The sequence below is a fragment of the Pelobates fuscus genome, chromosome 2 (assembly GCF_036172605.1).
Source record: "Pelobates fuscus isolate aPelFus1 chromosome 2, aPelFus1.pri, whole genome shotgun sequence".
Lineage (NCBI taxonomy): Eukaryota > Metazoa > Chordata > Amphibia > Anura > Pelobatidae > Pelobates > Pelobates fuscus.
Window position 1 is genome coordinate 359,379,971 of NC_086318.1, and position 16,324 is coordinate 359,396,294.

At 38.8% G+C, this 16,324-nt stretch overlaps 1 protein-coding gene across 1 annotated transcript; it reads right to left on the reverse strand.

The window, feature by feature from the left end:
• Nucleotides 1-900: 900 nt before the first annotated feature.
• Nucleotides 901-15,830, reverse strand: LOC134585889 (myelin and lymphocyte protein-like). The gene is made up of 4 exons (XM_063441371.1): nucleotides 15,630-15,830; nucleotides 6,297-6,464; nucleotides 2,861-2,992; nucleotides 901-1,373 (listed from the first exon to the last, which is right to left on the reverse strand). Exons 1-4 carry the CDS (start codon nucleotides 15,732-15,734, stop codon nucleotides 1,299-1,301), a joined length of 480 nt encoding a protein of 159 aa, XP_063297441.1. The 5' UTR covers nucleotides 15,735-15,830; the 3' UTR covers nucleotides 901-1,298.
• Between the last annotated feature and the right edge of the window lie 494 nt (nucleotides 15,831-16,324).

Here is a 16,324-nt window from a genome sequence, read left to right on the forward strand (position 1 = left end):
GTGCCTCTTCCCTTCACTGAGGGAGAGTTGGTGTTGGTGCTCTGATTCATTGATTGAATGCCATAACTGTGCAAGAACATTTAAAAGTGATCTGCAACTGATATAGGTGTAGGCAATGGAGCTCCCCCACCAGGCCACTAGGGATGCACCTCACACTGAATCAACAAGGATCTAGCTCAACCTCTAGTGTACCACCAGGGAGCCTGCACAATCGACCACCATGGAAGATAAGCACCACACACAACACTTATCAACACTCAGAAACCACACAATTTAGTCACCACACCCAACACCCAGCCAGCACACACAGACACACTCAGCCTCTCCCATGCAGACAACACTCAGCCAACACACACATGCACCACTCACAGAACCAGAGGCCATGGATGCACAATGCCTAGAGCCCTGGGCAACCAGACTCTAGGTCAGCATCAGGGAAAGAAAGAAGCAGAGGCATGAGTAATGAACTGGGGGAGGAGCGGAAGGGCTATTTTAAATGAGTGGAGGCAACTGAGGTAGTGAAAAATAAATGGGAGGGTGAGAAAAGTTTACTACTATGGCCTCAATGTAATTAGTTTGGATCATCAGAAATTATCACAATCTGTTAGAACAACTTTTCAAAAAATGTATCTATAGAAGTCCCCATTAAGGTTTATAGAAATTGTTTTAATTAATATTAATTCAACTGAGACCCTTTTGCAATGTTTGTGAAGGTCACTTTGGCTCTAAAATTTAGAGTTTCTGGTGGACAGGGTACCCAGAGCAGAAATTCAACCCAAGCGTAGCTCGACTGTGCCCATGCCAGGCAATCCCTAATGCACTTGTTAATACACACATTTACTATATAAATATCACGTGCAAGAAAATAAAAAATAAATATACATATACATATGCAAAAAGTGCAATACAAATCTTGTGTTTAATGTCAAAAAATGCTTTATTTATACATATATTAATATAATACAACAACCCTTCAACCTCCAGTTATATTCCATTACATATCAGTAAAACAATGGCTGAATGATGTATTGCAATAGTCATTTAATACTATGTGAACTGCATTCATTTTAACACGTGGAACAATCTATAAAATACAGATTAAGTATCTGCATGTTTAAGGTTTGGCATGATTGTAGATATTTTGACTGAAAACAAAATGTACATCAAAAAGCCCCCTAAATACACAAAACATACTGACAATATCATCAATATTAAACTATAGAAAATAATTCAGTAACATTTTAATCTGTATTAAGTTGGTCTTTTTGCTGGATTTGTCCATGAATCATGTGGAATTATTAACTTTTTTTCCATCTCAGCAGCGAGAAAACAGCATGAATTACATACACAAATGTGGCAAAGTAGGCAAACACCTAAAAAATAAAAGAAAAAAATAACCATAAAAACAGGATTCTCATTAAGATTTTATTCGCACTAAAGTAAAGTCACATTTGAGTTTTACATTATGCAGAAATCTACATGTGTAACTGAGTAATAGATTGGTATGGATATATTATCTGTATATTATTTATTATTATATTTAATTATATATTATTATTATTATATTATTATGTTGGCCAAAGGTTCCCCCTCGTGTCCTCTTGAGCAATTTAGCAAATGCTTCTCAACATGTTTTTAGGTCAATCTCTTCACCTCGCTTCTCTTGCTAGAACCATCAGAATAGGTCACCGTTCATCAAATGAATTAAATGAATGAATCAAATTTTCCCATGGTGGCATGAATGAAATTAAAGGGTCACTTTACGCACTATAATCACTTCATCTTACTGAAGTGTTATTGTGCAAAGACCATGTATCCTTTCTTTTTAAAAATGTTAATGTAGATAAAAATGTGTTGTTTTTCTCTGTGTGTATGGTTGCGTATTTGAGTCATGGATTGGCCAACTGATATACTATGGTAAGATTCCAGACGTAGTGAAAGCTGAGGCTAGTGGGAGTTTGAATATTTATCTGGTATAATGCAGACCCTTCCTAAACAGCTTATGTGGAATATAACTCTAATCAACATCATAAAAAGTTTGGCTGAGCCTGACAAGACATTTAGCCTGCAATAGCTTTATATAGCAAGTCACCATTTTAGTGGTATAAATGGAACTTCAACTAATAAGTTTAGTTTTTTTAATAAAAAGCCATAAATCTCAGTAAATCCGCCAATTGTAATAAGAATCTTTGGAAACATAAATGTGTCCTGCGTAGGTAAGAAGAGTTTGATTGGATGGTAAGGAAGTAGGCCCAACAAACTGAACATTTTCAAGATTTCGGAAAAATTTGTGGAAATTTTTTAAAATTACTTTTTATTTTTTGCACCAATACATTAAATGCATTAAACAAATATTCACTTTTGGGCATTTAGTTTCCATTTCATTTTGCTTTATACTCTTGGTTTTAGGGTACTTTATTGCTTTTCTACATGAAAGACTGTGTATTGACAACCTCTTCCACGTTCTACAACCCAGCATGTGTCACGACCTGTCTGACAGGATTCCTTAATGCTGGGAACAGGTAGTCTCTGTGTTACATGAGATATCAGCAGACTCAGGAAGTGCTCTCAGGTATTACACAGAAAACCTCCAGCATGGTCAATTCATTATAAACAAATCTAGCCAATATCTGAGGTGTGGCTTTTATAGTTTGTATACAATATTCACTGCATGCCTTTAACAGGTAGCAAACTTGAAAATAACTGTAAGTGGGCAACAGCCTTGTACAGTGCTCACGGCAAACCGCCATTCATTTTTAGGTGTAGTGCTCTAAGGGGTTTTCTAATCATGTGTTCAATTTAGAGACTTTATTTTTCTATTGTCTATAAGAGCATTTAAAGACATAATTAGGGTACTTACCACTGCTGCAATATTTAGTTGGTAAGTCTTAAAGTCGTTTAGGATCTGATAACTTAAACCTACAGTGACATAAGCTTGCAAAACTGCCGCGCTTAGGTAAAACAGAGAAGAAACAAAGTGATAGAAGGCATCCTGAAAAACAAAATATATGTTACCTGAAATAAAGACATACATTTATTATTGCTACTTAGAATATCTTTCAAATACATGATTTGGGTTAAATTATTATTTTATTGAAGACATTACAAGCAATCAATGCAGATACGTACAAAGTAACAAAATCAAGTGGTGGGTCTCATGAATATTTCCAGAGTACAACGGCCCAGCTTAGACTTACCCTCCCAGGAGAGCATCTCCTCTAGTGATTGAGGTTACTGCAACTGAAAGCTGAGGGGGTTGCTGGGATATATTATTAGTTACACTCATGTATACAAAACATGTCAGGCGCTAAAACGGTTTGTAAGGGCACCTTTCAGCTTTCAAAGTAATTCTTACCCAACAGAGGTACACAATGCCGCCATCAGGGTGGTACAGCCAATACAGCTCTATACCCAAAACATATATATATAGAGAGTGGGTATTGCTACATAGAAATGCAATCTGGATGTACAGGATGCAGTGTGTGTAGTGGATGCAGTGTGTAGTGAATGTTGTGTGTAGTGGATGCAGTGTGTCTGCAGTGAATGCAATGTGTTTGCAGTGGATTACTGTACTGTGTATGTAGTGGATGCAGTGTGTGCTTGTGAGGTGGATGCAGTATGTGTTTGTGTAGTGGATTACTGTACTGTGTATGTAGTGGATGCAGTGTGTGCTTGCGAGGTGGATGCAGTATGTGTTTGTGTAGTGGATACAGTGTGTGTTTGTGTAGTGGATGCAGTGTGTGTTTTTGTAGTGGATGCTGTGTGTAGTGGATGCAGTGTGTATGCAGTGAATGCAATGTATGTAGTGGATTACTGTACTGTGTATGTAGTGGATGCAGTGTGTACTTGTGAGGTGGATGCAGTATGTGTTTGTGTAGTGGATACAGTGTTTGTGTAGCGAATGAAGGTTGTTTAGAGGACTTTTGGGATTAGAAGATGGTTGTCACGCCCTGATGGCGGCCCTGCATCCACTAAGCACACATACACACACACACACACACACACAATGTATCCACTACTGACACTGCATCCACTACACACAATACATCCACTACACACACTTTTCTACTACTTATACACGCTGGAACCACTAAACACACACACAATGCATCAGCTACACTTACTACATCCACTACGCACATCCATTGCATCCACTGCAAATATACACATTGCATACACTACTGATATAGCATCCTCTACATATACACTGCATCTATGACATACACTGCATCCAGTACTGACTCTGCATTTACTGCACCCACTATACACACACACTGCATCTACTACACAAACTGCATCTACTACACGCACACACACTCTGCATATATAATCACACGCTCTGTATCCACTATACACACAGAGTATCCACTTTACATACAAACACACACTTCATCTACTACGCACACCTTGCATCCACTACACACAATGTATCCACTACACACACTGCATCCACTATGCACACACCCACACTCTGCATCCACTATTTACACACACACTCCATCCACTATACACACACTGCTTTAACTTTACTTACACACACCCTCTACCTCCACTAAACACACACACTGCATTCATTACACATGCACACTGCATGCACTTTACTTATCCTTGTTGGCAGACACGGTCCTTGAGCTGTGTAAGGGGCCCCAAGATTCTTCATAGCAGCCCTGGACGAGCAGATCATGAAGTTTCCTCAACAAATTAAGGGGGTACAGGGCTAAGCTTGGAGATCTTTTGATCCCATGCCAGCACAAAGATGGCCCATTCACAGCCATAGCCTGGGCCTTATATGGACTACAAATTTACAATCTGGTTCTAACCCTTACTGTTAGATGATAGCAAATATACTTTAGTTCTCTTGGAATATAGTCAGTGAATAGGCTGGAAATTCATAAAAAGCTTAAAAACAGAAAGAAAGTATAAACACGAACTACGCTGTCTATCTTCTTTGTCTTAAGAAGATATGAATAAAAAAAAAAAGTGACCATCTAAGCTCAAAATGCAAGTTACTAATAATTTCAGAAATGGTGACATTAAATTGCTGTCTTACAATGACTACCTGCGGTTACAGAGACTCCCATATGGCAAGTCATTCAAAAGAGCAGAACCATTAAAGAGATGCTTATGACTTCCATCATTACCTCTGGTCACATCAGTGTATGCACTTCATGCTGTTATTGTATCCTTAGAGCATGGAGGGTAATTCCTAACTCTTGTGGACACTTGAGGTGCTGGTCATTGCAAGTCCAATGGGAGATGCAGTCCACAGCAATTTGAAAGCAGGTGATTTCAAACCCAAAAACCATTAACCCTAAAGGACCATAAGTTCTAATTCCAAACCTCCTCAAACCTAAGCCTTTCAAACCTAATTCCATTATTATTAACTCTTATTTCCCCGTAACTTTAGTCATCGCAGTGATATTTGCAATGTTGGAGCTTTAAAAATACTGTGCTCTTGTGAATTCTTTGACATTCTGCTGTCACTTAAATGATTGTCAGCATGTTAAACTGCTCATAACATTATGATAATACAAATGTTACGTGCATTATTACACAAACACTGGATTCACAACCCAGGGAAATGAAACACTACCTAAATCATCAAACAATAGTATATTTAAACAGACAATTATGAAAAAGTTTAGAGGACACAGTCCAAAAGGTTCACTTTTCACCATATACTCTTGCTTCTTACTGAGCTTGAAACTTTGTCCGTATGTACAGTAAAAAAAAAAGAGATGTATTTCTCAATAAGTGAAAACACGCAACAAATTAATGCTATAGAACTTCAAGCAAGTTCCGGTCTCAATAGCATATAGCCTTGTAATATCAACTTCAGTGACTTTTAGTGATGGATATGCAGTAACAGACAGAAGAAAAATACAATAGCGTAATATTTTAAATATAAAGTTTTGGAGTTGCACAATTTGGACTTACTGCCAAATGCCCAGAATTCTCACAAATTTCAAGTTATTTGAAACCAAATGCACAAGTCTATTACATATATTATCTATTAACCACTGTTATTATATAAAGGCCTCAGGTACTAAGAGACCTACATTTATACAACCTCTAAATGGTTGTAACAGCATAGAGATTTACAAATAGCTCAAATATTTTTAAATTCTCAAAATGTAAAAAAAAAAAAATACAAGGGGGGCAGAAACAATGGCATTGTGGGCTTGCCTTAAAGTTAAAAGGGTAAGAAGGTTGTTTCTCATATCCAGTATATATACCCTCAATAATTATATAAATATAACATATATACCAGTAGATAGTGTTCAAAATGTACTTACAAAAGTTGTCCAAAGTGACTTCCTTTTGTGAACTCCAGCAGCATACAATATTAGAGTTATAAATGTAAAAACGAACAGCGTTACGGAGACAAACATAATCCATCCTTGTGATAAAGGGTCTATTACTCTGGCCGATGCCACCAAAATCCATACAAGGCCACCAAAAATCTGGAAGAGAAAAAAAGAATAAAGTTGTAGCATAGTTTTGAATATTATTTAGAATATGGTGTTTATGTGGACAATGAGGGATGTATATAAGGACTGTGAGGGAGGGGAATTTTATTGTTTATTGTTTGTTCATTTGTACCTGTTGATCACACACCACACAAGTCCCTGAGGAAGTCCTATTTTGTTGGATGAAATGCGTAGGACCCCTGGTGGTGACATAGAGGAACTACACTGATGATTTTATATCTTGATGTAAGTTATTAAATACTAATTTTGTACTTCTCTCTGAATGTGCATCTCATTTTTTATATATATATTTTTTTTCTCGAGCACATATATGTAAATACATCTATGGAGATTCTAACCCAGACAGAAGATTTGGAATTTCCATTTTGAGAAAGAAAAATATTGAAGGCTTGCAAACTTCAGTAAAAGTGTGAGTGGCCACTTGTGAATGCAATTTTCACAATTTGCCTTTATACACAGTTATACGCTATGTTGTTTTATTTGTGATTGGTTCAGCAGATCATCCCCTTTTTTTTGCTTATACTGTGTGGAAGACAAGAGGAAGTCTTTTGGGATATTATCGGACATCTTATCCTATACAGGAACGTTTCTTTCTGCTGATATAAATTAAGCACTTATTACACTGTGGTTGGTGTACACACACATTGTTTCCTTTTGTACTTTAAGGACTGCTACAACATAAAATAACATTCTATTACTATCTTTTGTAATTTATCATTATATAGCACACCCCAGCAAGGTTAGTGGGATAGACTAAGAAGCAGATCTTTCAGAGAAAATCTATTATAGGAAAGCACCAAAATCATAAAGCACTTCAATTAGGTTAGTCTGGTATGCCTAATGCAACACACAGGGATGAGGGAGTCTGACTTAAAGTGAATTGCTCAAAACTGGATATAGGCAGAAATGTCACCAAAAATCTGTCTAGAAAGATAAAGTAATAGAATTAACACCGTGAGTCAAGTGTAGTGGATCCAGGAGCTAGTTCACTAAAAAAAGGGCTATTTGTTAAAATGTCACTAGTGTTGACATATATTCGGATACAAATAGATCAAGTAATTCAGGATAAATAGCAGCACTTATATATATGGTGTGTGTGTCTTTAAATCTGCTAGAGACAGCATCAGTTTGATGCACACCAAATGCTATACTTTGTGTGAAAAAGATTTAAACCACTTAATGTATAGGAAAACAGTATGAGGAACTGCTTCCTATGTTGTAATGGAATTAATGTATAGTATCACAGTAATATATGGTATATACGTCTTTAAATCTGTAAAGACAGAATAAATGGAGTATGTACCAGATGTTATACTTTGTAGTACAAAGATATAAACCTTATAGGATAGAGATACAGTATATATAACTGTATTCTATAATGCAGTAAAATCGGTATCGTATGAAGACACTTAAATCCAATAAATTAAGGCTGATGGATAAAAATTAATCAACTTTTATTAGGCAAAATGACTGTGTCAAACATTAAAAATACTAAAATATAAAAAGAGTAGCATTTGGTGTGTATCAAACTGATGCTGTCTCTAGCAGATTTAAAGACACACACACCATATATATAAGTGCTGCTATTTATCCTGAATTACTTGATCTATTTGTATCCGAATATATGTCAACACTAGTGACATTTTAACAAATAGCCCTTTTTTTAGTGAACTAGCTCCTGGATCCACTACACTTGACTCACGGTGTTAATTCTATTACATAAAGCACTTCAGCTTAAATTTTTCAAAAGTTTATAAAAATGCCAATTTTAATAGAAATCACACTTTTATCATTGGAAGTCAATCAGACTGCCGGGTTGGCTATCCCCTGGTTCATTGAGAAGCATTGGAAAGACATGATTGCACGGACGCTCACTTGTGCCTCCACCACAGTGCCTTCTCAACGAGAAATATCTGATTGGCCAACTTTCAATTTGTGCCAGAAATTGGGGAGGACCTGCAAATGCTGCAGACAGGAGATCTGCAGCTTTTCCAAGCTATTTTTTTTCATGCAGTCCCAGAGAAAACATGCAAGTAAAATACATGCATATATTATGTTTAAATAAGTTTTATAAAAATTTGACATGCAAATATTCTTTGGGGGGGGCGGGGCCGCACCGCCGAGCCGAACGGTCGCACACCAGAACAGCTCCTGCAGTTTCTACTGGTTTTGGCCCTAAAAACGCCCAAGACCGGCACTTACTTGACGACTGGCAGCTGTGACCGAGCTGAAGACACCCTGGTTCTGAGGAGAGGCTTGCTGCACAGTTTTAGTCCCTCGGAGGGGTGCTCACCGTCACCCAAGATGGAGAGCGCCTGGGCGGTGAGCGGGACGGACGGCCGCTGCCCTGCTATCCGGCCTACCAGCTGTCGACCAGAGACACGAAGTTAGGCGGGTGTGGCCCCGTTTCCCCCCCCCCCTCTGGGCCGGTGGGGGTGATCCCGGTCCCCACCCCGTGGCCCCCTGTGAATGCGATACCACCAGCACTCCATTCCGCAGAAGGGTTAAACTAGAGCACGGAGGCCGCACACAAGATGGCGGAGACCACGTGCAGAGCCACTTATACTAGAGGGAAGCTCCCCCACTCACTTGACTCCGCACCAACGATATGCCAGCGCGAACTAAACATGAACTGGCAGCTACCTGCTACGACCACACAAAAAGCACAAAGCCCGGTCCTAGGACGAGCCAAAACTGGCAGAGCAGCCAAAGACACAGCATGCCAACTTAAGAGCAGGGATCTGCTAACACACAACACGGCACTAACATGCTTCAACCTACAATCCTTGGCAAGGAACACTGTACCAACGTGCTGGCCTCCTCTGCCGTACTTCCCAAACCCAAACGTAAGGGGCAAAAAAAAGAAACCGGAGCGGACTGCCTGCGTCGGCGGAGATAACACATCGGATCACCCCAACTACTAAGCTCCGCATCCTGCATACGACGGAAAAGACACAAGTCCACTACAGGAGGTCTACCACTTAGACACTTACCTGGCAAGAAATCACTACAGAGAATTTCAAGCTGTCATCCTTCCTTGATCCCTCACTGAGAAGGGTCACATGGTACACGGACACTGACTGTCATCTTGCGGGCATGGGGGGTGGCGGGGGGGTAGAAAAGCTTGCAAAACACTCTCTCATCATCTTATTATTAAGCTACCTAATAACCAAACTAAGTAACATGATGGTCCCCTCGGGAACAAGCATTTACCTTAACACCCTTAGACAAACGTCTGCTACACTCTTATGTAACATAACCGGTAGATAAGCCTGATTGTTCTTTCATATACACGTTAAGATTAGCATCATACTGTTGTCAACTCTTATATAATATAAAAAATGTGCACAGTCTATCCATGCCATATGATTGTCTATCTATGCTTATGAAAACTCTGGCATTTGCTGTTGTGGCATTGCTAGTATAGAATGTATCTTGTATAATAAATGCACAACAAAATAAAGAATTTAAAACAAATATTCTTTGGGGATATTTCTACTAAAAAATAGAAAAATATATATTCAGTGTTCTATGGATTGCTCCTTTAATAATATACAAACGTAAAATAAGGTATAATTTGTTACCTGAAACCTTGGGTGTTCCGCATGTCTGAGGAGGCCCATCCCAAGGCGTTCTGGCCTACCAGGAAAGTAGGAGATTTCCTGGTATGCTGCTTATACCTGGGGCTGGGCAATACTGTGTAGGAGAAATCACATGGAGTAAACTACCCATTGCTTCTCCACAATTTGGAGACAGTGTGATAGGCTGCCTGGATTTGTGACATCCTATCCCAGCAGTCGGCTGTCAAGCAAGAGGAGGGCTCGATAAAAAAAATGTGCTGGTCCAACTAGATAATTTTATATTTCCTGTGAGTTTACAGTGAGTGAGTGCGTATCAGTGACTTAGTGTATATGTGCCTGTCAATAAGTGTGTGGTTGGACTACTGAAAAATCTTTTCATTTCCACTCTCCCCTCTTAGGACATATCCTTGACGTGCAAAAGTAAATAGAAATAAAATAAAACTATGTGTCTTTGTCTTGTGATCACTTTTTACAGAATGTTTTCCACATTTCACAATCTGTACATGTAAAAATACAATTAAAAATATATATAGAGAAGATGGTATTTGCAATTGAAGAAGAATAGAAAGTGGTAAAATGCTCTAATTCGATTATCCAGGATAAAGTGGTGAAAGAAAGAATGTTTATTCATATCGATAAAAAAATACAATTAAAATTGCCTCTTATAAACAAGGTGTGTGAGTAAAAAACAGCAACGTTCTGTTACAATCGTATACTGCAATGAAATTGGAGTTCAGCTCCAACATTATATGTTCATATCTCGAGGCTCCCTGTCTCTGCCCACTGTTGTGTCGTCATTCCCCAATGTCTACTAATTTTGCACGTTTGCTTCGTTAGGATATTGTCTGCTATGTGGCAAGATGTGTTCCACCCGTTTTATTCTTATTGGTCATAATACGTCAGAATTTTGGTACTGGTAGATCATAATATCTTGTTCCTTTTGCACAAGATATTGATAAATAGCACTCCAACTTTTGGTTATTATTATTTCCGTATTGTTATCAGTGCATGGTGTGTCAAGCACAGAGGGATGAAGCGCACTAAGGTGTTGTAGTAACAGAACACTATTTTATTAACACATGTGTTCTTAAAGGAAAAGTTTTAAAAAATTTTTGCTTTATTTTTTTTACTGCTTTTTGCAAAGATCTATTGTTTATATCCTTTAGGTACCTGTGACCCACTATGTGCCCTTGGTTGTTCCATTTTCTCTCCCTCTTCCTTCTCCTTGTTTCTTTACTTTTTTGTAGTAAAGAAAGTAAGGAAACCATATATTTTTTTACAATTAACAAATCAGGTATTCTTTAACACATATATCAGGTATTCTTTAACACATATATATAAAACCGGCATACATGTAAATTCATCCAACCAAAACAATCATACTTTGCCAAGCCTCAAACAAACAATCACACTCAGCCAGCTCTCACAATCACATACACACACAGACAGACACACCCAATCACACTCAACCAACTTCACACATACATATTACACTCAGCCAATCTCTCACACAGTCACACTTAGCCATCCGCATAATCACACAGAGCCATTATACACATCCCACTATGGTGTATTGCTTAAAGGAACACTATAGGGTCAGGAATACAAACATGTATTTCTAACCTTTTAGTGTATAGCCCCACTATCCTTACCCCACTCAAAAAGAATGAAAACTCACCTTTAGTCCAGCTACGTTGGGCTCCGCCTTCTTGGCTGAGATGATTAGAATTGGCGATCTCAGCCAATCCAATGATTTCCCATAGGAAAGCATTGAGAGGCTAATGATGTGCGAAATGCAGCGCTGCATCAAATAGCATCTCCTCATAAAGATGCATTGAATCAATGCATCTATATGGGAAAAGTTCAGCACCTCCATGTATAGAGTGGAGAGACAGAATGTCAGTGCTGCACATTGTGCATCACTGCCCCAGGAAGCACTTCTAGTGGCCGTCTGAGTGACTGCCACTAGAGGTGTTACTAGGCAGTAATACAAACAATGCCTTTTCTCTGAAAAGTTAGTGTTTACATTAAAATGTCTGCGGAGACAGGTTTTAGACACCAAAAAACTACATTAAGCTGTAGTTGTTCTGGTGACTATAGTGTCCTGTTATTATTTATTCCACCACCAAAAGTAAGCATGGCAAAAACTTTCAACCTTGGATGGATCTTTGTTAAAAGGACACTATAGGCACCCAGACCACTTCGGGCTGCAATGCAATGTTTACACTGCAGCACTAAGTCTGTCTCCAGTGGCTGTCTACCAAACAGCCACTGGAGGAACTGCCAGGATATTAACAGACCTTTGGTCTGGTAACTGACACTGGACGTCCTCACGCTCTGCATGAAGACATCCAGCGTCAGCTGTTTCCCCACAGGAAAGCATTGATTTAATGCTTTCCTATTAGGGGAGCCTAATGCGCGTGGCCACAGTTAAGCAGCAGACCTTGCTGCTGTTGGGAAGGCCAGAAGATGGCTGTCTGACCGCCCAGCAACAGCCTCCAGTGACAGGTAGGCTTAAAATGCGTGTGTGTATGTGTCTGTCTGTCTGTCTGTCTGCTAGTGAGGAAGCTTGTGTGTGTGTATGGACTTGGCAGTCTGTGTGTCTGTGTGTGTGTGTATGGACTCAGCAGTCTGTGTTTGTGTGTGTATGTGTTTATGGACTCAGCAGTCTCTGTGTGTGTGTGTGTGTGTATGGACTCAGCAGTCTGTGTCTGTGTGTGTGTGGACTCAGCAGTCTGTGTCTGTGTGTGTGTGGACTCAGCAGTCTGTGTGTGTGTATGGACTCAGCAGTCTATGTGTGTGTATGGACTCAGCAGTCTGTGTGTGGTCTGTGTGTGTTTCTGTGTGTGTGTCTATGGACTCAGCAGTCTGTGTGTGTGTGTGTGTATGGACTGTGTATGTGGATACCATGGCAACTATTGCACTATATCAAGGGAAATTTGTTTGTTTTTTAATAATCCCTGGTGGGAAATAATAAATCCTCCACCAGGGATTATTAAAAAAGAAAAAAAAACCATTGTGTTGGGGGTGGGGCTTAACATGTAGCAGGGGCGGGGTCAAACTGTGGCAAGGGCGGGGTTAAATGTGCCCCCCTACTTTTGTCCCTGGCCCACCATGTGCCCCCCCTAAAAATTAATCCTAGAGACGCCACTGTGTAAGTTTTTCTTTTATATTTTACATTTTCTTTTATATTTTACCAAAATGTGCAGTGATAATACTTATATTACTCAGCCTATGTGGAGTAAATATTTTTTATACTTTATCATTTGTTCAGTTTAAAAATAAATAAATAAATAAATAAAAACCTTCTGTGGACTCTGCAAGGTATTATGACTAGATAGTATTTCAAAGAGGGTGACAGTTATTGTAGGTACAGGGTTGCATTAAAATCAGGGACAACCTGTGTAAAGTTCTTATTTAGAATATTGCTTTCCTCTTCCTCTTCCAGTTACAATAAAGCCAGTTGTAGACTGTTGGAAAACAAAAGGGAGTGAAGCAGTGCTATACAACTAAACAAAAATAAAAGAGGCAGCACACCTGAAAATAGGGGATTCCCTCCAAGATTCCTAAGTGCATTCTGCATTATTGATTTATTTCTTCTGTTCTTCTGATTCCTTCCAAATGTAACTAAGAAATTGAAGTTCCCACGATTTCAGGACAGTTTTTTTTCTTAAACTCTTTATTTTTGTATTGACAACTTGTAATACAGTGTGGCATTGCAAACAAGGCAGTGATATTTTGTTGCAGCGTAAAAGATGACATTATATTTGTTTTGGTACAATATACATTTCGGTTGTTACATGTCATGCTACATTAGTTGTGCCCTCATTCGAGCATATACTGTCCAATACTTTTTTGTTATATAACGTAAAAATGAACATAAGGAAAAGAAGGTACGAAAGTGATACTGCACAGAAAGAGAGAGTGATATCGGGACCTGTTAGTATGCTGTCTCCTAAGTAGTGCGTGAACCTGTTTGCTGTATGCTACCCCACTGAGGGGGTGAGCTCCTGAGAGGGAAGCATGGGGCCCCAGCCTTTTTATAGAATGCCTCCCGTCCTGCCAAAGGTCTCGTTAGCCTCCCCACCGAGCATCCCCCGAGAGGCCCACTGCCAAGGTTCGTTTGTAGGCTTAGAGCCATGACCCCGGCCAATCCCCCCATGGAACACCCAGCTACGGAGCGCTGGTCTCTCCTCCTCTTGCTCATACTGAACCACGACCCCCCTGCCCACATGCTGGCTTTCTCCTTGTTATGCTTGAGCGGGTTAGAACTGTTTTTTGTTTTTGTTTCGTTTTTTTATCTATCTGGTACTCATAATTTACAGTTTTATTGTAGAGGGACATATTTAGGTTTTAATGTGTATTTCCTTTGTTTGTATTCTGAGATATCTGATATTATCTGGTTCCAATATATTTTATCCTTGGCGCATTCTGTTTTTTTGTTCTAGTTTCCAGTTGTAGATTATCCCTAAAAGGGACCCTATCCCTGGACATGGTTAACACAAATAATTAATGTCATGATTTTAATTGTCAGTGTGAATATTCATTGCATATCGTTGGTCTGTATCTTACCTAATACTTCAATAGAATGTATTGCTGACATCTCAACTTCTAATGGAGATCTAGTTACCCTGACCTACTCCCATGTTTTAACATCCTTTATCACAGAGTTTGCAGAATTCGAAATATTTCTGATATTTTTTGGTTCCAATATATTTTGTCCTTGGCGCATCCTGTTTTTTGGGTTTTTCTAGTTTTTAGTTGTAGACTGTCCCTGAAAGGAATCCTATACCTGGACTTGGTTTACACAAATAATTGATGTCATGATGTTAATTGTCAGTGTGAATATTTACTGCATACCGTTGGTTTGTATGTTAGCTAATACTACGCTGACATCTGACATGTATTGCTGACATCTCAACTTCTAATGGAGATCTGGTTCCCCTAACCCAGGGGTCCTCAAACTCCGCCCCCCAGATGTTGCTGAACTACAACTCCCATGATTCTTTGAATTACATGGATAGCCAGAGAATCATGGGAGTTGTAGTTCAGCAACATCTGGGGGGCCGGAGTTTGAGGACCCCTGCCCTAACCTATTGCCATGTTTCAAGGTCCTCTATCAGAAGCCTAAAAGCCTAAATTCACAAAGACATCTTTACATCAGATTTATTGCTTACATGCACAAAAATAATTTCAGAGAAGGTTTATTCAATAGAGATCAACCTACTTATATCACAAATTAAAACACACAGGACTTACCAGATTTGATAGCTCACTCTTGCATAAACAAAATTGGTGGCTGTTCAATTTTCATATCAAAAAGTCAGTTCATGAATCATCAGAATGATATAGCAGCACCAAATTGTAAATCAATTAGATTGCCATTTATTGGAGGGGCTAATTTGTTACCTTATTCCAAAGGGGATTATTGGGGTAAGGATGATTTAGATTTCCTAGAAGTTGCAGTTTTCCTTATAAATCACACATCTCCAGCTATACTCATTCAATACCAGTTTCAATACTACAGAAGCAAAATATTCAGGCCAGTAATACTCACCAATTCAGGAATCATCAGCACATCTGGAAAAGCTGTAAAAACTTGCAACCCCGAAGGTAGAGCACTTACATCTGAATGCACAGATTGCGGAGTAGTTGCTGCCATTCTGCTCCTGGATTAGTATTTAAAATTTGCAGAACACCTTTACCACGATGAGTTGGTTGTAGAAAGAACCAGAGGTTTGCTTGAGTACATTTTTCTAGAGTAGAGATTCTTTTTTTTTTTTTTCTTTTTTTACTCCACCTTGTCTATGTAACCTGATCTTAAACTACTTGGAGGAAAAACAGGCAGGTGAACTGGCCCTTTATCAAAGAGGTGAAAATCTGGTTAAAGGTGTGTCATTACCTCATGGTTTAATGTTTTGCTAAGACCTAATATACTTCATTGTGTTTAAAAATGTAAATGTAATTTGACATACATGTAGAGCAGCTGGAATGTAGACTATTTATTATCAATAAACTTGGCAGGTAGGATGAGGGTAAGATGTAAAATTATGAGAAGTAGAGATGTGCTTGGGTAAAAAATTGCTTTTATGTCAATTAATTAATTTTCAAAACTCTGAAGAAGAATTTCAAAGGACACTTACATAGGACGCTGTTTAGTAGATAGTTCCCTAACTTACAATCCTTAACATTGGTAATTCCACATAAGGGTACCACATTATGTAGCTATCTACAAAACAGCTGTTTGAGAGA